The sequence below is a fragment of the Coptis chinensis genome, chromosome 2, assembly GCF_015680905.1.
Source record: "Coptis chinensis isolate HL-2020 chromosome 2, ASM1568090v1, whole genome shotgun sequence".
In the NCBI taxonomy this organism is placed as follows: Eukaryota; Viridiplantae; Streptophyta; class Magnoliopsida; order Ranunculales; family Ranunculaceae; genus Coptis; species Coptis chinensis.
Window position 1 is genome coordinate 102,454,224 of NC_141457.1, and position 23,950 is coordinate 102,478,173.

At 37.0% G+C, this 23,950-nt stretch overlaps 2 protein-coding genes, 1 long non-coding RNA gene and 1 pseudogene across 10 annotated transcripts; 1 reads left to right on the plus strand and 3 right to left on the minus strand.

The window, feature by feature from the left end:
• Nucleotides 1-3: 3 nt before the first annotated feature.
• On the minus strand, nt 4-10,567 carry LOC147519803 (methyltransferase). 5 transcript variants are annotated; one of them, XM_086591354.1, is made up of 10 exons: nt 10,299-10,563; nt 10,122-10,222; nt 9,954-10,052; nt 8,286-8,390; nt 7,987-8,091; nt 7,465-7,603; nt 940-1,055; nt 793-854; nt 484-719; nt 4-378 (listed from the first exon to the last, which is right to left on the minus strand). In XM_086591354.1, exons 1-8 carry the CDS (start codon nt 10,453-10,455, stop codon nt 798-800), a joined length of 879 nt encoding a protein of 292 aa, XP_086447480.1. In that variant the 5' UTR covers nt 10,456-10,563; the 3' UTR covers nt 4-378; nt 484-719; nt 793-797. The 5 variants fall into 5 exon arrangements, with proteins under 5 accessions (XP_086447480.1, XP_086447478.1, XP_086447477.1 ...); XM_086591352.1 differs by having other exon boundaries at nt 472-719; nt 793-849; nt 10,299-10,555; XM_086591351.1 differs by having other exon boundaries at nt 793-849; nt 10,299-10,554.
• LOC147519804 (uncharacterized) lies at nt 3,362-4,947 on the minus strand (annotated as a pseudogene).
• An 831-nt stretch (nt 10,568-11,398) lies between the features above and the next one.
• On the plus strand, nt 11,399-14,112 carry LOC147519805 (uncharacterized). 4 transcript variants are annotated; one of them, XM_086591349.1, is made up of 6 exons: nt 11,399-12,608; nt 12,693-12,841; nt 12,945-13,073; nt 13,167-13,355; nt 13,443-13,495; nt 13,605-14,112. In XM_086591349.1, the coding sequence occupies exons 1-6, from the start codon at nt 11,531-11,533 to the stop codon at nt 13,843-13,845; spliced, it is 1,839 nt and encodes a 612-aa protein (XP_086447475.1). In that variant the 5' UTR covers nt 11,399-11,530; the 3' UTR covers nt 13,846-14,112. The 4 variants fall into 4 exon arrangements, with proteins under 4 accessions (XP_086447475.1, XP_086447473.1, XP_086447474.1 ...); XM_086591347.1 differs by having other exon boundaries at nt 11,399-12,841; XM_086591348.1 differs by having other exon boundaries at nt 11,399-12,817.
• Nucleotides 14,113-21,537: 7,425 nt separating this feature from the next.
• On the minus strand, nt 21,538-23,950 carry LOC147519806 (uncharacterized). Its single transcript, XR_015214294.1, has 4 exons — nt 23,876-23,950; nt 22,659-23,778; nt 22,390-22,525; nt 21,538-21,748 (listed from the first exon to the last, which is right to left on the minus strand). It is a non-coding gene; the product is annotated as an uncharacterized LOC147519806 (long non-coding RNA).

Below are 23,950 nucleotides of genomic sequence, written 5' to 3' on the forward strand. Positions count from 1 at the left end.
TAGTTAACCCTTCAAATTATATGGCATATTAAAGAAAAAACAATTGAGAACAACATTGTGCAAAATTACAGTAACAAAATGGTCACTACAGTCATGCTGCAACAGACAACTACGACAACACTAATTTTGATCTCTTCAGGCCTAGGGAATAACTGCTATCCTAAATCGACAATGTTCTTCTGCTAATAAGTTATTACTTTTGAGAAGATGTCCATCTTACTGTATTGCACGTTTATGGATTTAACCATATGTAATTCTATCTTCCATTTTCTTGAGATCAATTAATTTATTTAAGTATAGCTCCGCTCACACCTGGCTCTCTTCAAATTCAGCATTAATGTCTGGCAGAAGATCAGGTACCAACAGATAAATTTTGACCTGCAATGACATGTTCATTTTAGAGGAGACTAAATATGTGAATATAGTTTAAGAGACATTTCTATTTAACAAGTGATGGAAGCTGTACTCAACCTGCAAGCTTACCGTCTTCACACATCGATGTTTATGCATTCCCGTGGTTCATGCAGCAGGTCTTGCACACGTGATTAAAAACACATGAGACGGACTATGCGTTATGTTTCTGTGAAACTGTTACGTTTGCTTTCCACTTGAAACTTTCTTAATATTGTACCCGCTGAGATGTCTGATTTCCTCCTCTTCTGTGCCCACTTGGGTCCATATATTGCCAAGTGCGTCCGTCCGAATCGTCGATCAGATATCTGCAACAAGTTTTTAATTCAAAATTCAAAAGATTTCAGGTAGCCTCTAAAGATGATTAAACTACCGCAGTACCTTTACTAGACATCCGCAAGTGTCCAGCATGTCAGTCCTTGAGGGATATTCCACAACCTAGTCCGTTACAGGTCAGATGAGAATTTTAGCTTCAGATATATATGTACACTAAGTCCTGTTTATATGAAGCAAGAAATTGGAACTTACTATGAAACTATCTTCGCCAACTAAAGCAGAGCTTGAGATTTGACCCATCAACACACTGTAATCTACTGCAGTATAGGGAGGTGTAACACTAATGTAATCAAATGATCCATTTTGACCTACATGAAACCAAGTATTCACTTGTAAATATGTGAACATAAAATATAATTGCCAAAAATCATCCAATGAATCAGGAGGCAGCGTGATGCACAACTAAGTTTAATTTTCGCCCGTCGAAGCCCATCAAAGTTAAAGTGTACTGTGTGAGAGACTGCATCTGAAGATCCTTCAGGGAAAAAAGACTCCTTGCAGAGCTATACCTTGTTCCATGGCCAAATCAGAGCCAATAGAAAAGTATGGCTGCTGCACCGAGATCCTCAAGGAGGTTTCCTTGATTTAAAATGAATTCTAAGGGGCTTATCTTGCAATAACCCATGAGGGATGATAAAATACATTCATATTGGAATCATGTTTGGTTTCTAGTGCCAGTCTCTAGCTTCGTGTAATTTCCTTCGGTGAAGGGAATTTATAAAATCGAAAGGTATGACAAGACTTATCAGCTAGGATAGTTTTAAGTGTCAGAATACCGGTGCTCATGCTACAAGTTAAGGCAAACTGACTGAGATGTTGGCTATGTACTGGCTATACCGCTGACAGCTTTAATTAGTTGTACGGGCTATAAAGTTCCCGAGAAAGAGATATTGGAAAGATGAAATAAACTACGATGATGTGAACAAACTTGGAAATAATTGAGCTGCAAAATGCTACAGAAAGGGAAAATTTGGGAGAAATAGGCTTCACTCAGCATAAGTAAATCATCAGAGAAAAATAATTCTAGGGATAAAGGTTATGAGTATTAGCCAATGTTGTCAACTCCTGAATCGAAACGGGAATCGTTTTCCATTTTTACCGAATCGTAAATCGTAAGATTCAAGCCATATTATATATAGGGGTTGTAAATTTTTTATATATATAAATATACCATAAGAAAATTACTAATCACTTGTTTTTTCTTATTTGCACAGCACTAGAAGAGTCAGAGAATAGTTCTTCCATCATTCACAATGGATATAGGCACATAGAGACCATTCCATCAAATCATCAACAACAAAGATAGTTTATTTCAACAAAGAGAATTTATGTGTTATTGAAACTAGTGTTGTAATGCTATTGAAGCTAAATGAATATATCATTGTAATGAAATTAGATTCTTCAAAGATTTTTTCAATTACTTCTTCTCAATAATATAGCAAGTTTTTATCACCAAGTCTCACAAAAGACAACAAAACAAGAGTTTGAGAAGACAATCTCTACCATAGACATAGAGTATTTTCTTTTTAAAACCACAAAAACATACTACTAAGTTAGACTTAAATAACCATAAGTCATAACTCATAACACACTCAAAATTCTAAAAGACACTAATCATCAATTCCCAATTTATATATTCTTCAATCATCATCCATGCTAGACACATCCTCCTCGCTTTCGACTCCATCATCATCATCATCTTCACTTGTGTCTTCTTTCTCCTTTTCAGCTTCTTGAACTTTCTCCTTTCCTTTATCTTTCAACCTTAAATCTCTCGGCCCTATAAAAAGATTGGAAATGTTTAATTACTTAAAAGAACATTATAAGAAAGACTTAAATAGGAAATTTTACACTTTTTTACCTCTCTTTTTCTTCTTTGAACTTTCCCCAACCTTAAAACATTCATGCACATCCATCCATGAATTATCGGTGGGAAGACACGGTGTTTCCTTTTCCGTGATCCATTCATCATCCGATTCCATATCTTCCAAAGAGATTGGATCATAAGAGTCTCCATTCTCAACTCTTGTCTCTTGCCTAGCTTCCAATTGAAGATTGTACTTTACATACACCAAGTTACTAAGTCTTTGTTGCTCCAATCGATTTCTCTTCTTCAAATGAACCTAAAAATATACAAAACCATTATGAGACATAGAGACTAAAAGATAGCTAAATGTCTATTGAAACACTCAATAAGTTTGGCTCTCACTTACATGATCAAAGACACTCCAATTTCTTTCACAACCGGTGGCACTACAAGTACAACTCAAAATGCGAATGGCTAAAGTTTGAAGTTCCGGACGAACTCCCTCCATAAGTGTCCCACCACAATGCCGGTTGCTTCTTATCCCTCAATTGAATAGCCATGGCACTACCAAACAAGTCTTCCGCATTGTGAAACTTCTCAAGTTGTCTATCTACCTTCAATCTCATTTGAGGTGTTGGGCACATAATTTCAATGCATTGGATGAGACATTTTTTAACTTCATGGTCGGCTAAAAAGGTAGGTGAATAATGAAATCTAAAAAAAAAAGTATGCAACAAAATCCAAATAAGTGTTAACATAAGAAAAACATTACTTTGTGCATTAAAACAAATATAACTTATGTAGTTAACTTACGTTGGATTAAGTTAATATGCCGCCGCATGGAGAGGCCTATGTAATTGATAGTTCCACCTCTTTAGAACAATTTCCAAAACATCATGACATTAACTTACGTTGGATTAAGTTAATATGCCGCCGCATGGAGAGGCCTATGTAATTGATAGTTCCACCTCTTTAGAACAATTTCCAAAACATCATGACATCTACTTGCTACTCCCTTGAAGTTGCTCAAAATCTTTTCTCTTGATTTGTCCATTGCCTCATAAATGTAACCCATGGCCGGCTTGGCATCCCCATCAACTAGTCTCAATATTTTCACTAAAGGAAGCACACACTTGAGGCAATACTTGATGGCATCCCAAAAACGAGCATCCGCTAGAACTATTTGTTGGACATCATACCCAAGAGAACCTTTCTTGGAAAGAAGACTATCTTGCCATTCTTGACATGTAAACAATTGTTTTAATCCCTTCTTGCAAGTATGGATGCTTCTCAAAGTCAAGTAATTAGTTGCAAACCTTGTAACTCCGGGTCTAAGCAACTCTCTTCCTTTTGTACACTTCCTCATCTTGTTTAGAACCCATCCATGCCTATATATGAACACCGTTATTTTTCTTGCTTTTGAGATAGTATTAACATGTGTAGGCAACTCACCAATATCTTGAAGCATTAAGTTCAAGCAATGGGCGGCACATGGGTTCCAAAATATTGTCTTCCTCTTTTCCATCAACATTGCACCCGCACTAACATAAGCCGAAGCACCATCGGTTACCACTTGTACAACATTCTCTTCTCCAATTTCTTCAATAACACCATCTAAAAGTGCAAAAAGATAATCCCCACTATGAGTCTCATCCGAGGTGTCAAAACTTGAGAAAGAAAGTCCCTTTGAGACTATTGACAAGAAAGTTTGTGATTGATCGATTCTTTCCATCGGTCCACCCATCTGACATAATAGTACACCCTTTTAGATTCCATTCTTTCTTGTATTTTCCCATCAAGTCCACTTTAATTCTATTCACTTCTCTCACTAAGAATGTTGTCCTCACCTCATGGTAACTAGGTGGCTTAAATCCATTCCCAAACTTAGCAACATTTTGCAACATCTTGATAAAATAGTGATTCTTGACCAAATGAAATGGAAGAGCATTAGCATACAACATCCCAGCTACATCCACACAAAGATCATCTCTATCTTGCTTCTTCCAAATAGAATTCAAGGTAGTTGTAGTACCACTTGATTTCTTTTTTAATGGTTGAAACCTTTGAGCAAAAGCATCTAAAGCAAGTTTCCTTTTCTCACCTACAAGTTCCGCACCCCCTTCTTCATCTCCACCATCATACTCATCACCTAACAATTGCTTTTTCATCTTATTTTCCTCTAACAACTTAAAGAAAAACTCTTTTACACCACTTTCAACTTTAGCACATGCAACAACAATTTTCATGAGTACAAGCTAAATGATGTTTAATTCTAAAAACACCTCCCGAGTACTCTTTCCCACAATAGTTGCACTTAAGCTTTGCCTTTTTCCCATCACCCACTTTAGTGCAATGTTTCCATGTAACATCATCTTGGGTTTCTTTCTTTTTCTTAGTCATGTTCAAATAGAAAACTAAAGTAGTAAAGAAATATAAGAAAAGAAACTTTGAATTTCACCTTAAGATAAATGTTGAAAGCTTTGGAGTATAAGAAAGTAGAAACCCTAAGAGAAATCCCCAAATCTCTATTCCACACTAATAATACTCTAACTTTCGAAATTTCTGAAAACATAGAGACATAATGGTTGAAATTTCTGAAAAAAAGCTGAAATTTCGTTGAAATTGGTTTAATTTTCGGAATAAAATATGGGCTAAAATTATATGGACCTGACCCAGGTCTTATAAAATTATAAGAAACCAACAAAACCCTTCAGTGGCTTTGTTAAAACAAAAGAAAAAAGATTGAGAAGAGGAGAGTTGCCGAAAAAAAAAAAACTTACTGTAGAAGTAGAATTAGAAGAAGAAGAAGAAGAAGTAGCAGTAGAAGAAGAAGAAGAAGTAGAAGAAGAAGAAGTAGAAGACTTACCTGTAAGTTCTTTGATTTCTTTCTCTTTTTTCTTCTGTTCTTGATTTGTACTGTTGTTGTCTTTTTGAATCATTGGAATCGTTATTATTTCCGATTCCTACGATTTTGTGATTTGAATCCCGATTTTGTAACGATTTCTGTTATTAATGATTTGTTGGTACGATTTTGATCTTTTTGATTACGACTCAACTTGAGTCGTACGATTCAAGTCGAGAATCGTACGACTTTGATAACACTGGTATTAGCCCATTAGGAGAGCATTCCACAAATAAAATCAAACTCCAGTAACCGCTTGGACGTTGCGTTGGTTTAGGTAGCTAAGCACACTTCTATCTTTTTATTGATCCATAAAATGTCTATTCCCTCAAGTAAGATTGTTGTTACATATGTAGCTATTAGTTTGCTAAGCATAGATGGCAATGTTGGAAACTTGAATGAAAGTGTGTCCTTATGGGTTTGAACCCATGACCTTATGTCTCTACTACTCTCTAATGTGGGGGACTTTAGTCCCACATTGGTTCTAAACTTAAGTCTCTTAAGTTTATATTGCTTTGTGTCCTTATGGAGAGATAGTGTAGACAGATATAAGGAGGTGCTCACGCGTGCACAAGGCTGCCTTGGTTTGGGGGCTCTCGGGCTCTAAAGCACGGACGCACATGGTAAAGAGTTGTGTCCGCGTCCGACGCGGTCAACACGGTCAAGACGCAGTCAACTGCATTGGACGCGGGTCAGGACACATTTGGGACGCGGTCAACTACAGGCAAGACGCAGGTCAACCAAAGAGAAATGGAGCAAATGACTAGGAAAAAGAATACCACCATCTTCTCATGTGTTGATCGTTGTTTTAGTCTTACAAGTGAAATCAAAGCACCGAAATTTACACAAATCTTCATCCAAATTATGTTGGGTCGATGATTCAAGAGTGACTTGCTACTATAAAATCAGTAAATGGAATATTTTGATTAGAATAAGAAAATAATCTAGCTATGAGAACAAAATTTTGACAACAATGGAGTTGATGGACTGCATCGATCTTTCCTCATTAAGAAATGCTATAGAATATAGGAGAAATACAGTGAAGGTTTGAAGTGTGGCGGCTGACTTTTGAGCTAAATGATAAGCATGTGGGTTTCTCACATATGTGTTAGACCTTACTTTTGGGAAATTACCATTTTGGTCATTCAACATAGTGGTGCTAAGTTAGATTTTACATGTATGCCATAATTTTACATATTAGGTTTATTTTGAATATTCAAGTATTTATTATACAAATGAATTAGTTTATATAATATTCAATTATTAAAAATAAAATAAAATAAAATAATATATATTATTTAATTCCCGCGTCCAGGTCGCGTCCGCGTCCTATATTTTTGAAATATAACTGAGTCACCGCGTCAGTATCCGCCTCCGCGTCCGTGCAACATTGCTCTTGGGAGGTGGGAGCTCCAGAAAACCTTAGTGCGCGTGCGCACGCGCAGGGGGGGTGCAAATCCACCCATTTGGGCTTCGCGTGGGTGCAAGTACTGGGCTTGTTTTTGCGGAAAATATCTTTTGGTCTTCTTTCCAAAACTGTTTCCACTTCTTTCTCGCACATTAAAACTAGCCAGTAGGGTCGTGCTTTATTGCTGGAGTGATTCTCGCCTTCAGTTACGAGTGCAAGTTCTATAAAAGAAAGTCTTTCTATTTTATCAAACACACAAATTTCGAAAAACCTTTCCTCTTCCAAAAAACCATATCTGGAGTACTGAGAGTTCCTACAGGGCTGGTCATTTGCTAGTGACTTGCTCTTCCACTGTTGTATCATCCCGAGGCGGACGGCTGAGGGGACACCAATACCGGTGGCGTTTTCGTCTTAAAGAAATTGTGCCGGCCTTGATCCTCGATTGATAAGTTTGGTTACATTCTTATTTCTGTTTTCTGTACTAGATAATTACAGACAATATATATTGGCTAACCCCCTCTTTGTAGGAGGGTGGAACTTGTCATGCATGAATTTGGTGCAGTATGAATCAGAAGAGATATGTAAATGAATGATACTTACCTACAAATTTATCAGCTCTTTCCAGAAATGTTTCAACACGAAGTGTATGTATGACTGAAGCATCAAGAAATTCGGTCCATTCCAAATTCGGTCTTAAAACTTCTGAGATAACCCAAGGATCCATCTCGACAAAGTGAGCCTGCAAGCAAATAATTCATGCGTCAGAGTAGGCCAAATGTCAAGGACCGAAGCAAACATCCATATATTCTACGCAAAAGTTATTATCAAACCAAATTACTCGAACTCTATTAAGTTTATCTCGCTTATGACATGAAGTGAAAAACTTCTACTTTGAAATTGGATTGACAAAGTAAGGTTTGTTAGAATCAAAGCACAAGGGAACAGACAAAAATAGGCCAACTACAGATTTCGAGTAATAAGAAGAATAAAACTTGGAAGCAATAATAGCTAAATTGTTTCTTCAATTGCTTACTGAAATAATATTTCATGAAAAAAAGTCGGATATGAGCATGATAGGACTAAATAATAAAGAAGATACTAATGTGGATTAAGGAAAAACACCTCAGAACATCCCCTGCTGATCGCTTCAATTCCAACAGATCCCGTTCCACTATACAAGTCCAGCCAGCGACCAGGCCTTAAAGAAGCAGGATTACCACCAGCTACCTGAACAAGAAAATAAACCAAACCACCTATAATCAGAAACCTAAGGAAATGACACGAGTTAAATTATGTCTTACCGGTTCTTTTTTTTAGTATTTATTCATTTTCCCATCGATTTTGAGCATTGAGCGAGATGAAAATATTGAGATCCTACATACTAGATACTACAATATTTAGCCATAATCTATAGTCCATACCTGCAAAATATCAAAAGCTGCCCCTTTCACAACTTCCATCATAGGCCGAACATCCATTCCTTTAGGTGATAGCAGTTTCTTTCTTCGGGCCGTTCCTGCCAACACCTACATAAATATCCAAAAGTGTCAACCATGAATATACCCAAAAAACATTAAACAGTATTTGTTCACACTCCTGCATATTTGTTCTCAAACATTAAATTTTAAATAAAACGATTAAATAAATAAATCAAATAGAATAAAACAAATATAAAATAAATAAATAAAAACATGCCAAATACACTGTGAAATCGGCCTATACTTGCATGTTGGAGTGGATTAATTTTGAATATAGTTCCTCTTTTCCCCAGAATTTGGAAAGCAAATTTACCTTTTTAAGTAATTTTTTTCTTGTGGCAGTGTATGCAGTGTGTGCTACCATCTACTGAGTCGAGGGTTTTACGTTAATGAACTATGCTCTCTGTGTAACAATTTCAATCCATCTATTTACTGAATGTTACTATGCTAGAGCAGTTTGGTTTGGTATTGGACTTAGATGTTTGCGAGAATCAATGGCTAGTCACACGAGTTAAGCAGGGGTTTGAAAAAATGCTCACTTGCTTGGAGGAAACTGCCGAGAAGCCAAACCAGAATTTGACCTGTTTGGGAGTTGTATTGTGGTACATTTGGATTGCTAGAAATGATGCAAGGTTCAATGGTAAAAGTCAAGACCCAAGGAGGACTCTTAGAGGAATTAGAAGCACAGTGAGATTAATGCATGAAGGGACGTTAGTACAAGCAAGAGGCATCAAGACCAAGATTGCTATTGGATGGACGCCTCCTCCACAAGGTTCGTTGAAGTTAGACATAGATGGGTCCGCTTTAAATGGATGTGGTGCTGCGGGAGATGGGTGTTTGGTATGCGATGAAGCCGTTTTTTGTTGGGTATTGCTCTCCCAATTTCAAATGCTACGGTCATTGAAGCTGAATTCATTGCTCTTAAGACTGGACTTCAGGCAGTACAAATAAAAAAATGGAGCAGAATTAAATTGATTGCTCAACTTTGCACCTTCTTCTTACGTGTCAAAAGGAAGAAGTCAAGGTTCTGTTAAGCATCACAACCTCATGTGAAGATATAAAACTACTTCTGCAATCTGTTGAGTATGCAGTATGTAGGAATCACAGAGAGGCAAATTATGGTGCTGATGCCCTTGCCAACTTTGCTTCTTCACTAGCACATACTTGGGATTGGTTACAAGTTTCAAAGAAGTATGCAGAACTGGATGATGAGTTCAAAGATATCCCCCTGAGTTTTTGGGAGCTGCTTTGAACAATGATCTTAGACATGTATGTACGTATTGTATGTGCGTGAAAAAATTATAAGAAAATTATTTAAAAAACATTAAATTTTAATATTTGATCATTTAGAAGCCATAGTTCTGTTCTAATATTCTACAACCTAAACTGTTACACCAGAACTACATCACACCAAAATCGTTATATCCTGCCAAATTTATGCTGACTGGACTCAATATATTAATATCTTTACACTCTACCTCACAAAGAGAAATATATTAATACATTGCATACCAAGAGAAATATGTCATAGCATTGCAAACACTGATGACCAAAACAGATATATTTAGTAGTCCCAAAAAATCACAACAAATAATATACAAAATAGTATACCTGAAGCAACTTATGAGTCGTACGAGGCGGTTTCGGTTCTTCTAGTGGAACCACACTACTACCTCTCCCTTTCTTCTCATCCCCTTTTCTTCTCCTTGTCTACAAAATCACCCAAATACAATAAAAAAAATCACAAAATGGAATATAAAATGACTTAAAAATCCAAACCTTAGATGACGACTGCGACAATAACTCTTTGGAGTCAAACCCATATCTCTCCAACAGTAGCTTCTTGTCCTTGCTGGACAAACCGTCACCAGAAACAGCACCTAAAACAACAAATATATTCTTAGTTTGAGTTGAAAAAAACAGAACATGAAATGTTTGAAGAAATGTCTGACTTACTACTTGAAGTAGAAGAAGTGCAGATAATGATGAGTTGTCCTCGACGAATCGGTTTCTTGCAAGATGAAATGACAAAAAGGGGATTGAGGTAAGAGTAATTTGAGCTGGTACAAGTGTTTATAATAATAGGTAATGGGACAGAAAATGAGCTTGCCATTGTTACAGCTTCTCGCTTTCAAGCTCACTGTAAATAAGTGGCAGAGAGTGATAAGAGTTACTAAATCCGGGTCGACAAAAGCCCAACCCAAATAATAACAGAAAAAACCGATTTAACAATTTTATAACGGTTTTAACTACCCAAAAAAGACAACGATAACAAGTCACGTCCTCAAAACTGAATCAACACTTCTTCAAGAAAACAAAACAATGGGAAAGAAGAAAAAGAACAAGTCTTCTTCACAACGCGATCGAATTAATCCTACATCATCAGAACCAACACCAAATGAAAGGAAGGCTACAAAGATAATGAGTGCACTTAAGTTTGCAAAAGAAGGTAGCCACAACAAAGCTATGAAAATCATGAAAGACTTGCGTGAACAAGAAGGCGATGAGGAGAATGCTTATCTTTACAGAATGCAAGCAGAAGTTCAAGAAGCTATTGCGACTTCTAATACTATGGACGTTGGTTTCAAAGAGAGGTATATGAATAATGCAATCCGAAGTGCAAGAAAGGCTGTTGAAATGTCTCCCAAGTCTATAGAGTTTGCTTGGTTTCTATGTTTTTTGCTCTTGGAGGTTGCGAATGATGGTAATACAAGTTGTCGCGAACTGATTCAAGAATGTGTAAGAGCACGTGAGATGTCTGATGCCAATGATCCGGCTGAGGAAAGTTTGTTATATGATAAAGAATTTGTTACCGCTGAAGAAAGAATTCAATCTGTGAGAAATGATATAAATAAACTTATTACAGATTGTATGAACAGGAGGAATGAAAGGATAAGAGACTACTGGAATTCTTTGAGTCTTGATGAACAATGGAGTTCTTTTAAAGTTGGTATTAGTGATCTCAAGGCTCATTTCAGTTCTATAAAGACGGCACATGATATTATTTCAAATTCTTTATCTCATGCTAAAGATCACCAGACATGGAACTTCTGGGTGTGTTGGTACTGTCATGAATCATTTGGTGATTCTGAATTGCATTTTTGGCATGTCAAGAAGCACTTGGGTGGAAGACTACCGGCAAAACACAACAGGTATTACCATCTTCAGTAGACCAAGATTGGCGGTCAATGATTTTAGATGGAAAATGGAAACCTGTAGATGCTTCTGCTGTTTTGTTGATACTTGAAGAGCAGTCGCAGTGGCAATCTTCCATATGTAAGAAAGGATCAAGTAACAGGAGTTTTTCACAAGACGCACTTGAGTCTGGGGTACAATCAGCAGAGAAAGAATCAAATATGAAGGAAAGACGCAGTGGCGACGATGATGATTCTAAGTTTGAACTAGTTGAGTATGATGTCAAGCAGTGGGCAAGAGGATATTTCGTCTCACAGAGATGGCCAGTAACTGAAGATTCTGAACGTGGGATTCTCCTTCGCAAAATTTGGTTCCTGTTTAAAATGATAATGGATATAGATTTTCTCACTGCAGAGCTTGTTAATAAAGTGATTGAGTACACTATGAACAAGCTGAAGGGTCTACATCCTGGTTCTAGGCTTTTGGAAATTGGCTTGGACCAGACACATCTCTGTATCTGCTTGCTAGACACTCCCTCACTTCGAGCTATCTTTAAATTTCTGTCTGAGATGTTGCGGTTTGTTAGAACCATTGACTTGAAAGACACCATTGAATTACTCAACACTAGCGGCCAGGGATTTCATACTGAAGTGAGGATCATAAGGATTGTTCTTGAAGACGACTCACTCTGTTTACTTTACGACATGCAGTCAATACAAGGTGAGGAGAGTAACTATACTGATGAAGATGATACTTCAGCAACATTTTCTCTCGATAGTGATCATAAAGCAATCACGGGACAAGAAAATAGTGATACTTTGTTGAAGTGGATTTCAACTGATATGATCACGATGTCCACTGAGAGACAACTTGAATTGATGGTATATAATACTAACGAAAGAAAAAGTCTGGGAGACGAACTTCATCAGACTCTTGAGGGGAAAATTGCCAGCCTAAAGGCATTATGTGATGAAAAATGGGACCTCTTGTTGTACAAGGAAGCTTTGCAGGAAGTTTGGGATGTGTGTCTTAATGAACAGAACCAAAGGAAGAGTAGCACCGAACATGTCCCTCAAAGTTATGAAAGAATACTCCAGAAGTGGCAAAAAGCGTACGCTGAACTTGAGACAGGTAGTGATGTTCCGAAAACAGTTAACTTTGAGCCGAGGGTCATAACCGATATTCTAAAAGAAGCACAATCGCTACATTTCGCAGAGGAGCAAATTCCGAATAGTGTCACTGCTGGTGTTTGTGACTGGGAAATTATTGAAGATAGTGAGGCAGCAAGACAGGACACCCTCCATAAAGCAGAGACTTGCATTATAGAAGCAGTCAGGAGAGTGAGTAAAAATATTGAGTTAAAGGTGGGTTTTTTGGTACTTAGTTTTGTTCTGTTAAACAAAAACCAACAAAAGGCACATTGCACATTCCATGTCATTTTAAATGTGCTTTTATCTTGTAACGCAGCTCATTAACAAAGATACAAGCATCAATCGAACTGCAGAGGATATGGAGAAATTGGAACTTAAGATCACCCCTTTCGCTGCTCATGATTGGCGTCTACTTCTGTTGATTATTCTGAAGTCATGCATTCTGGTCCTGCCCTGATTTTCTGGCCGCTGCTTTTTATCATGTCTTATTACCTTTCGATACAGACTTAATTAGTTTTCCATCCTTCAATATTTCCAGCAACAACTAGAAGAACTTGCGGACGAACACGCATCTAAGCAATCTGATGCTGTAAAGGAAGCAACTAAAGCTATTTGTACTCCTGATGCCGACGAGACTAGCACCAAGGGAAAGGATCTGTTGAAACAAATGCAAGAGAAATTGAAGAATAAGGGGAAGAAGAAAGAGAAAAACACAACGCAGCTAAAGGTTTTAATTTTTAATTCTTCTTCTTTTGCTCCTTTCTCTCAATGGTCGACCAATGCAGGCTAATGTACGTTTCTTGTAATTTCACAGACCTCTGGTGATAATGAGCATATTCTCCATGACCAGATTACTAAAGAACAAGTGTAAGAGTCTCTCTTTTATAAGACATTTAATCGCACGTTTTCTACTATTTCAAGTCCTTTGCATGCTTCTGTTTCTTATTATGATTTTGTTGCCTATATCATCATGCAGTCATATGGCCTCAGATGCTCATCCAGATATGGAGAATGTAGGTACTTCGGGTGGTGATGACTTGAAGGAAAAGGCAGAGGAAGTGGACGAGATGACAAGAAAACTTGAGGAGCAGCTGGAGTACCAAACGCAGTTTGAAAATGATGCTAAGCAGAAAGCCGTTGCACGGCAACGTAAAGCCACTAGTGAAGCAACTGCAGAGGGTGAGGAAGCAGAGAAAGATTTCTCCGGAAAACAGTAAGTGCACTAGCAAGGCAAATGACAGAGAAGTACCACTAAATTGAGAAACCAGCTAGTGTGACTTCTGTTTTGCCGAGATGAAGCTAATATCAAAATTATCTTATAGATTTATTAGCAAATGATGGCAGGTTAAACAATCAAATTGGTCAATGGTGCCTACTGCCTACAAATGTAATAAATAACATCTGTCAATGAAGAAAACATGTTGATCTTGCATGTACTGTATTTTGTTAAACCTGTGTATACTTAAATGAAAGGTTTTCTGACATACTTCGGATCATTCTCACAGATTTCTAAAATTTCCGAATTTTTCAATATATGTTTAAAATTATATACATCTTTTTTTTAGAAAATATGCTATTTCACTGTTGCATGAAGAAGAATAGAATTGAGGATAATTCTCATTACTGAAAACTGAAGTTTTTACATGTGTTTATATGAACGGATAAAAAACTAATCTAAGTACAGTTATAGTAACCGACTCTGACTATCCAGCTCAGCCGTTCAGTTCACACTGAAGACTTTGACCGGTTTGACATTATTACTTAAAGATCAAGTTTTCTAACTGTTGAAGAGCTGGAAATCTTGTTGTAGATAGACCTTTGGTGAAGACGTCTGCTATTTGGTCTTGAGTGCACACATTACTTGACCTGCAAGGCATTGTTGACTACTTGATCCCTGACATAGTGATAGTCACTACCTCCACGCACGTACATGTTTGGTTTTGGCGTAAAATATGGGATTTGAAGCTAGTGCAATAGCACTTAAATTGTCACACCACAACAGAGGAGGATCCTTTAAAAAGACTTTCGAACTTGATACAACCAAACATAACCAGCAGATGTATGAGCAAATGATCTATATCAGATTTTGTTGATTATCTGGCTATTGTAGATTGCTTTTTGGCAGACCACAATATTGGACAGGTCCCAAGTGTTGGGGAATAACGATACCAATCGATCCCCACTACTAAGATAACTTGTTCTTGAACCAACAACAATCTCCAGACAAAGTATCTAAACTTTCACTACAACTAAAACTAGCATGCCCAACTCTCTAAACAACTATCAACAACAAATAATAATGCTAAGAAAATTAAAGCATACCACAACACAAAGATGTACTGTGGTTAGGCCAATGGTGCCTACTTCTACAAGAGTTAATCCTTTTATAACGTGAGAAAGAAGATTACAATCACTCCTCTCAAGTCTCTCCACCTTACTAGATCACTCTCTTTCTTTACAGGCTTTTCTCTCTGCAAAGGTTCTCTCTCAATCTTAATATCTTTCAAAATTGGGTTTCTCTGTAAGACTTCTCGTGTTAGGTTTTCCCAAAAACCATGTTCGCTATTTATATAGTAAACCGCAATCTCTCTGCAATCTCGCGGTTACTGTAGCAAAATAGAAACTATGAAAATAGACATAAGCGCAGGCGTGCCCTTGTCAAGGCAAAATCGAGCGCGCGCTCCCTCTGATTTTTCCTCAAACCAAAAGTCCAATAATATGAGGGTGGGCACGCCTTGTGCTTAAGCCAATTTGAGCGTCGTGCGCGCTCAACCTTTTTCCCGCAAACATCAACTTCTGGATTTTCTCCTTCTTCCTCATGTGAGGGATAACTCCAACAATCTCCCCCTCCCGAACAGTGAGGGTGGATACCTCCATACAATTTCCAAATCAACAGGAGTAGTGTACTACCATTCCGGCAGTAGCACAACAAACATCAAACTTACCTTTCGGTAAGACTTTGGTCATCATATCCGACCCGTTCTTGTCGGTATGGATCTTCTCAATGCACAAATATTTGTCTTCGAGTACTTCTATAATCTAATGATAACGCACATGTATGTGCTTGAATCTAGAATGAAAACTCGGATTCTTGCTCAAATGGATGGCGTTTTAACTGTCACATAGAACTCCAAACTGTTTCTGCTTTAGCCCTAGTTCATCGAAGAACTTCTTCATCTATAGCATCTCTTTGCAACACTCTGTGGCTGCAATATACTCGACTTCTGTAGTGGAGAGGGCAACACACTATTGTAACTTAGATTGCCAAGAAACTGCTCCCCCTGCAAAAGTAAACAGATAATAGGAGGTGGATTTCATCGAGTCAACATCACCTGCCATGTCTGCATTAGTGTAGCCTTCAAGTAAGAGCTTACTTCCACCAAAACACAAACACGCTTTGGAAATGCCCTTGAGATATCTTAATATCCACTTAACACCTTCACAATGCTCCTTACCCGGATTTGGCAGAAATCGGCTTACAACACCAACGACGAAAGCAATATCCGGTCTAGTACACACTATTGCATATATTAAGCTGCCCACTGTGGATGCATAAGGAATCTTTTCCATCTAACTCTACTCATGCTCACCCTTTCGGCAGATCTCTTTTGTCATATGGAACTGGCCACCAAGCGGACAACTGACTGGCTTCACTTGATCCATGTTGAATCTCTTCAACACCTTCTCAATGTAGCTTTCTTGAGAAAGCCACAACTTCCCACTCTTTCTATCTTGAGTGATCCATATCCCAAGAATCTGCTTTACTTGACCCAAATCCTTCATCTCAAAGGACTTACTCAAGTCTTTCTTCAACTTGGATATCTTGTTGATGTTCTGGCCAACTATCAACATATCATCCACATACAACAAGAGCACTATGAAATCCTCATCTAGAAATTTTTGAACAAACACACAATGATCGGAAGCGGACTTCATGTAGCTATGTTTAACCATAAAGGAATCAAACTTTATGTACCACTGTCTCGGTGCTTGCTTCAACCCATACAAGCTCTTTATCATCTTATATACTAGGTGCTCCTTGCCTTTGACCTCAAACCCCTCTGGCTGGTCCATGTAGACATTTTCTTCAAGGTCTCCATGAAGAAAAGCTGTCTTGACATCTAGTTGCTCAACCTCTAGGTTCATACTTATGGCCAGACCCAATACCACTCTGATAGAAGTCATCTTAACTACAGGAGAGAAAATTTCATCAAAGTCAATACCTTTCCTTTGACTGAATCCCTTCACCACAAGATGAGCTTTGTACCTTGGGTGTGGATTATTCTCCGCATGCTTGACTTTGTAGATCCACTTATTATTGAGAACTTTTCTTCCTTTCAGTTTCTCAACTAAGTCATAAGTGTGATTCTTATGCAAAGAATCCATCTCATCATGCATGGCCTTCAACCATTTCTCTTTGTTTGTACCTTTAAGAGTCTCTTGATAGTACATAGGTTCTCCACCATCAGATAGTAAAACATACGTATGTGGTGGATACCTGGTTGAAGCTTGTCTCTCTCTGTCAGACCTCCTTGCCCCATTTTCTTGTGCTACAGGAGGATGCACTTCTGCTTGCTCATGTGGTGGTTCATGCACTTCATCTGCATCTTCTATATCAATAGGTTCTATCCCATCATGAGCAATAGGATCATTATCATGAGCTTCAAACTCATAGTTCTCTACATTCTCAATGTCTTCTGCACGTTCCACAATAGGAACATCTGGTTTTGAATCAACAAGATCATTAGTGAAAGTTTCTAGCTTCTCACCATCCTCAAAGTTTGCTATGGTTTGGTCTTCCAAGAACACAACATCTCGACTTCGGATTACCTTCTTGTTAATCGGATCATAGAGTTTGTAGCCAAACTTCTTATCCCCATAACCCAGAAAAATGCACTACTTGGCTTTGTCGTCAAGCTTGGATCTCTCATCCTTGGGAATATGAACAAATGCCCTGCACCCAAATACCCTCACGTATCCATAATCAACATCTCGGCCTGACCATACTCTCTCTGGATAATTACTATTCAGAGACTTTGACAACGATAGGTTGATCACATGTATGGCTGTGCGCATTGCTTCTACCTAGTAACTTCTCGGTAACTTAGAGTGAGAAATCATGCATCTCATCCTCTCTACAATGGTACGATTCATCCTCTCGGGTATACCATTGTGTTGCGGAGTCTTGGGAACGACCTGCTCATGACGAATCCCATGACTCTTGCAATACTCTTCAAACGACCCTATGTACTCACCCCCATTATCTGAGCAAATACACTTTAAAGGCTTCCCTGTCTCTCTTTCCACCATGTTATGGAATGTCTTGAACACGCCAAGTACTTCATCCTTGGTCTTCAGACTATATGCCCATATCTTTCTTGATGCATCATCAATGAAAGTCAAGAAGTACAAAGCTCCCCCGTGGGACTTTACTTTCATAGGACCATATAAGTCAGTGTGAACTAGCTCAAGGACACTGTCCTTTCTGTGAGACGGGAATCTTTGGAAAGATACCATATGTTGCTTTCATACCAAATAGTGAGTGCATCTATTTAAATGCGTACCTTTAATGTTTGGCAATGCCTTTTTCTTGGCAAGAATTTCCATGCCTTTTTCTCCCATATGACACAGTCTCTTATGCCATAGTTCAGAGGAAGCTTCTTCTTCTGCCGCATTTACTTCTGTTTTACACAAACTAGCCTATGTCTTGTAAAAAGAGCAAGTTTTCTTTCTTTTGGCTGCTACAATGGAACCTCTGCTCAGTTTCCATACCCCATTGCCAAACGAGTTTAGAAAGCCATCATCATCTAACTTCCCAGCGGAAATTAGGCTTAGCCGAATGTCAGGGACATGTCTTACATCCTTGGGTGTCAAGGTGTAGCCGACATTGGTTTCTACATGAACATCCCCAATGCCTACAATCTTTGAGACGCTACTGCTACCCATTTTTACCTCACCAAATTCACCATAGCTGTAGATAGTGAAGAATCCCCTGTGCGGTGTGACGTGATAGGATGTTCCTGTATCTATCACCCACTCTATATCCTGGCATGAGGTACTAAGACATCACTCGCCACAATCTGACACAATTCCCACTAAATCATCGTCTACTAGTGCGGTAGTATCTCGGCCTGCATTTCCGTTCCTCTTTACCATGTCTTCATGTACACAGTTATTCTTCTTATCCCTCTTCAGTGTTCTGCACTCATACCTAAAGTGACCCTTGGTGGCACAATAATAACACTGTCTCTCTGCCTTAGGAGTTCTAGCTTCACCCCTAGATTTGCTTCTATCATCACCTCTAGAAAAATTAAGCAAACGAAGTTGTGTTGCCTAGCGTATGATTGAGTCCCGTTTTGTGTTTTCATATTATATAATTTCTCTAATTGACTCAGAGTAATTGTACGTTTGTCAAAAAATCATAAAAAAATTCTAGAAACTATGTTATGTATGTGTCTAGGTTCCATCTTAACATAGAATCCATTTGACATAACATCACAAAAACCTTGACTGGAAATGGGGGTTTTGCTTGGACTTCAAAGGGGCTTGGGGAATGGGACATATGGGATAGAATGATGATAGGCGCATTGGAGCATAGAACACACTTGGTCCAAATAAATACATATTTTGAAATATTGACAGGTGGCCAGAATACCGCTAGGGATGAGATCAACCATCAGTAATTTGGAAAAAGACCATAATTTATTCAAAATCTATAAGAAGGAAATAAAAAAGAAGATAAATTGAGTAGGGCAAATACACAAGGAGACTCTTAATTGTTAAGATGGCCAAAAAATTTCAAATTAAGTTATCAAGTTTAATATTAAGGGGACTAGAGGAGATAAAAAAACTTGAATATTTTGTACTTATAACTTGTAAGTTATTACTACTATAAGTGCTTGCTATAGTTTGTACCTACATAGATTAATTGTGATGAATTAGTTGGGGCGTGTGGTGTCAGGAGTTGCTACCAAATGCGTAGTTAAAACATTTTGTATATTGAAGGGTTTAACTAAAGCATCACATTTTGTGCTTGAATTAGATCGTAAAAATTTTAAATGTAAAATCTATCAAAATGAAGCATTTCCTATTAGGAAACTCTTGATATATATGGAAAGTTTAAATCTTATTAGCTTTAGGGATAAGGCAAATATATATATATATATATATATATATATATATATATATATATATATATATATATATATATATATATATATATATATATATATATATATATCGTTCAAGTAATAAAAAATTATATGAAAAAATGTGAGTAAAAAAATTATAGGGAAAAATGAGAGTAAGAGAGGCATATATATATGTGGTATATATCCATCCATATTGAATTGCGGATACATCAATGATAGAATCATTTTTTATTGGACTAAATACAAATATAGGTCCGGCCTCTAATATATGAAATGTAATAAAATAGAACAGAAATCAAACAAGCTAAGGGAGACAGATGACTACGGATTTTGCTCATTTTATATGAAATGAAGAAGATTTTGCTCAGCATATTCTATTCGATACAGGTAGGAGAAGAACCCGACTTGATAGTCATACAAATTGGTTGATGATTTTGAAGAACTGGAAACTAAAGAAGAGTCAATCGAGGATCGTGGTAGTCGTTCACAAAAAGCCAAACTTTTAATCATTTTTAATGATAACTAAGTTATAAAGTCGGTTGTTGAATTGGACTCCTTATGGACATTACCTTGCGTATCAATTCCCAAACCAATCTTTTGCAACACCTTCTCACTCAATGCATCAAAATATTGTCATGCAACCATTTGGTAGTTTACAATTACTACGAAACAAAAAACAAAGTTAATATATAGTGTCTGACCACCACATCAAGACATAAATAGTACTACCTACTATGACATACGTAATTTTGATGCCTAGAAATTATAGATTAATTTTATGAACAACACCACCAAAAGCACAACCGAACAAGTAGAAGACGAGTCAATAAGCACAAGTGAATAACTAACATGTTGGGATCCTATTTTCTGAATAATAAAAAATAATAAATGGCTTCATATGCATAAGTGGACAACATGCAATGATTAATTAAAAGTAGTCAGAGCACGCAAAGAACAAAATCTACCTACAATTCCATAAAAGTATTACAAGAGATCAGTTATTGTCTGTTCAATTTCAGAGAACTTCACAAAAGAGTCCTCAGGAATCGACCAATCAAAGCAGTAAAGATTCTCCATCATCCATGCCTTTTAGGTAGCACACTGTTACTATACCCATTTAGAGTCCCCAACTAAGAGCAATTTGTGCAGGAGTCACTATACCAAAACAGTATATACCTAACGGTCAGAAACCGTTACTAAAAATATTTGTAACGGTTTTTTTGCGTCACAATTTTGGCGTTTCTAATTCGTTATTAATATTCGTAACGGTTTAGAACCGTTACATAATTATTTATTGTAACGGTTTTTTCCGTAACTGAAAATATTTGCTAACAGTTTTCTTTGTTCAATTATATTACTCTTTAGTAACGGTCTTATAAAATTAGTAACGCTTTTTTGTGTTACTCTTTTCTAACATTAGTAACACTTTTATAAAATTAGTAACGCTTTTTTATGTTACTATTTTCTAACATCGGTAACGGTTTTATAAAGTTAGTAACGTTTTTTTGTGTTACTGATTTATAGAATTTGTAACGGTTAATTTTCTTTTGGTAATGGTTTTGCTATTTCGTAAGTGTTACTCATTGCAAAGCTTAGTTACGGTTTTCTACCGTTACAAAACTATTTCATATGTAAAAAAATTAATTTTCCCCAAAACCACCTTTTTTGGGAGACTACTGAACCTGCATAAAGATGCCCCCACTTATTGGGTATTATACAATCGTCCATAACATAAACAAGAAATCTCACAAGTACATCCAATCACATAATCTTTTATTAAAATAGCATCACCAAAACGTCTTTCATAAATAGGACTTGACACAAATAAAATACACATTGTTTTCCAAATCAATGAGACTTGTCCTTAAACTCAAACTCTCACGTCATTTGTATAGAACTAGCACCTTCAATAGTTGCAAGCATCAGAGGATGACTTTGGGATGGTATCATCAGAAAAGTCCCTTTCATCCTATACACCAATAGAAATATATAAAAAGGAGTCAGGCAGTAGAAAACAAACATGTATAGATATATACTTATATCCTATTATTAAGTAGTAGCTCCTTATACTCAAACTACGGAATTCAGAAAAGAGAATATGGTAGCAGACTAGTAGCAATAGAAACATAGTATAGACATGAAAGTTTATGTAACGCCCCAAAACCCTATAACCTTGTCAGACACCTTAATGAAAGACATAAAAATTTCGGCAGAATCTCCTCTGTATTTTCAACATTTCATATACATAAATCCTGTCATAACCTGAAAATCAAATAATATATTGACTTGTAGAACTAACTACTCAAATATATATTGATTCGTAGAAGCAGCTACTTAACCATCTCGACCAATGCCAGTTAAGTCAAATAATAAATCCTCGAATAAAAAAGACATTATAAATTATATACCAAAATTAAAATGAAAACAACATATACATCACTTCCACTTATATCAGTGTTATTATACACCTCTATTAGTTCCAACCCGAGATACCACACTTCGAATATATATACACCAATATACATAGCTAAAAATTGTATGTTCTTTTGAAATCTTTCATAAAGATATTTGGATGCTAAACTTGCTCTTTTTTTTCATCAACAGTCTTACCTGTGTTGCTGTGTTGCTGGAATGTTCATCCTTGCAGAACTCCCTAATCCGAGGATATCTTGCATAGGAACAATAGCAGTTTGAGCCACTGAAGATACCGCCTCCTTAATCAATTTTCAAGATATATCATCCCCATCTAGTAATGAGAGATACTTCATTACTTATAAGGATAAAATCAATATGATGGAAACTTCATTAAATCAAATAAATAAATAATAGTAATAACTAAATAAGAAAAGATTGCTATTTTATATGGGAACTATACTCACAATGGATTTATGTTAAGGCTGCAAGCTTTCCCACCAACCCCGAGACTTGAAATGGTGTAAACAAGGTTAGAACTACATAGTTGACACAAATCTCCAACCAATAAATCAGAAAGAAAGATGACTACAACCGACAATCAACCTTAGACCTAAATTACATGGACACACCATATTTTGAAAATAATCCGTGTTGGATACGTATCCACATGTCCGTGTCGGACACATATTGGACATAATGTATGTGATATACCTCGATTTTTGAAAATTCATCGTGTCCATGTCAATGTAATTTAGCCTTGGACTATATCTTAAGCACCAAAAGAATAGAGGAAATTCATTTTCGATTATACTACTGGGGTAGGTTAGCACAGATAAGGTCATTCAGACATTCTATGAACCTCTCATAAGAAAGTCTAGATTGTATCAACCACACCTTAACATATTGCACTTGTTTAGACTTGAACAAAAATCAGTGGTGGTAACAATAAAACATATTAATATTTCCTACCAAATTAAAGTAACAAAAGTTAATGAGGAATGAGTAACTATACATACTCTACCGAGTTGCATCTATCTCTGTGAATAAAGAATTTGTGGCTTCTTGTTTGAGGTAGATAGCCAAACTCAAATTCATTGGGTATTTTGGCCAATGGGTTCAAGCATTTCTTCTTAGTAAAGAAGATAGTTTATTGAACCATTCAAAAGTAGGGCAAGGCAACCTATAGAACAAAGAATAGAGGAACCACACAAAGACACATAAAACACTCTCAATAGCTCACCTTACCTTAAATGGGAGGATATTAAATCAACACCGTAGAAAACAATGCCTACTGGCACTAGATTACCAAGTTCTCGAAAGGAATTCCACTCACCTCCTTTCTAAACTTTTCCAATAACATAAGAATCTTAAGCATGTTCAATATTACACCAAAGACTATTCCTCTCTAGCTGCAACCCCCCTAGATAGTGATAGGAATCAACAGAAATTTGGTAACAAGATCATAATAAGAATAAACCTCACCGTGTCATTATCATGAGTTCTAGTGTACACTACTTGATTACGCTCATGATTATGAGGCAAATTAATGTTATACTCGCCGTCTCCAAAAGTTGCACAAGAGGACTGCAACACAGAACTTCAAGTCATTATTATTGATTCAACTCTTTCAAGACACGGAAAAAAGAAGGGGGGGGGGGGTTCATAAGCACATAATAACTACCAAACTGAATGACATCCATTCCAGGTGCCGCGATGGCCTTCCTAAGTTGAACAACATCCTCAGTTATCACTCCCT

Excerpts from the sequence above, each read along its gene's own strand:
- LOC147519803 (XM_086591352.1), bottom strand. The coding sequence starts at position 10,455 with ATGGCAAGCTCATTTTCTGTCCCATTACCTATTATTATAAACACTTGT. Across the intron at positions 10,223-10,298 it reads CACTTCTTCTACTTCAAGTA|GTGCTGTTTCTGGTGACGGT; the intron begins GTAAGTCAGACA and ends TTGTTGTTTTAG. Across the intron at positions 720-792 it reads CTTGCGGATGTCTAGTAAAG|ATATCTGATCGACGATTCGG; the intron begins GTACTGCGGTAG and ends AACTTGTTGCAG.
- LOC147519805 (XM_086591347.1), top strand. The coding sequence starts at position 11,531 with ATGATTTTAGATGGAAAATGGAAACCTGTAGATGCTTCTGCTGTTTTG. Across the intron at positions 12,842-12,944 it reads GTAAAAATATTGAGTTAAAG|CTCATTAACAAAGATACAAG; the intron begins GTGGGTTTTTTG and ends CTTGTAACGCAG. Across the intron at positions 13,074-13,166 it reads TTCTGAAGTCATGCATTCTG|CAACAACTAGAAGAACTTGC; the intron begins GTCCTGCCCTGA and ends CAATATTTCCAG.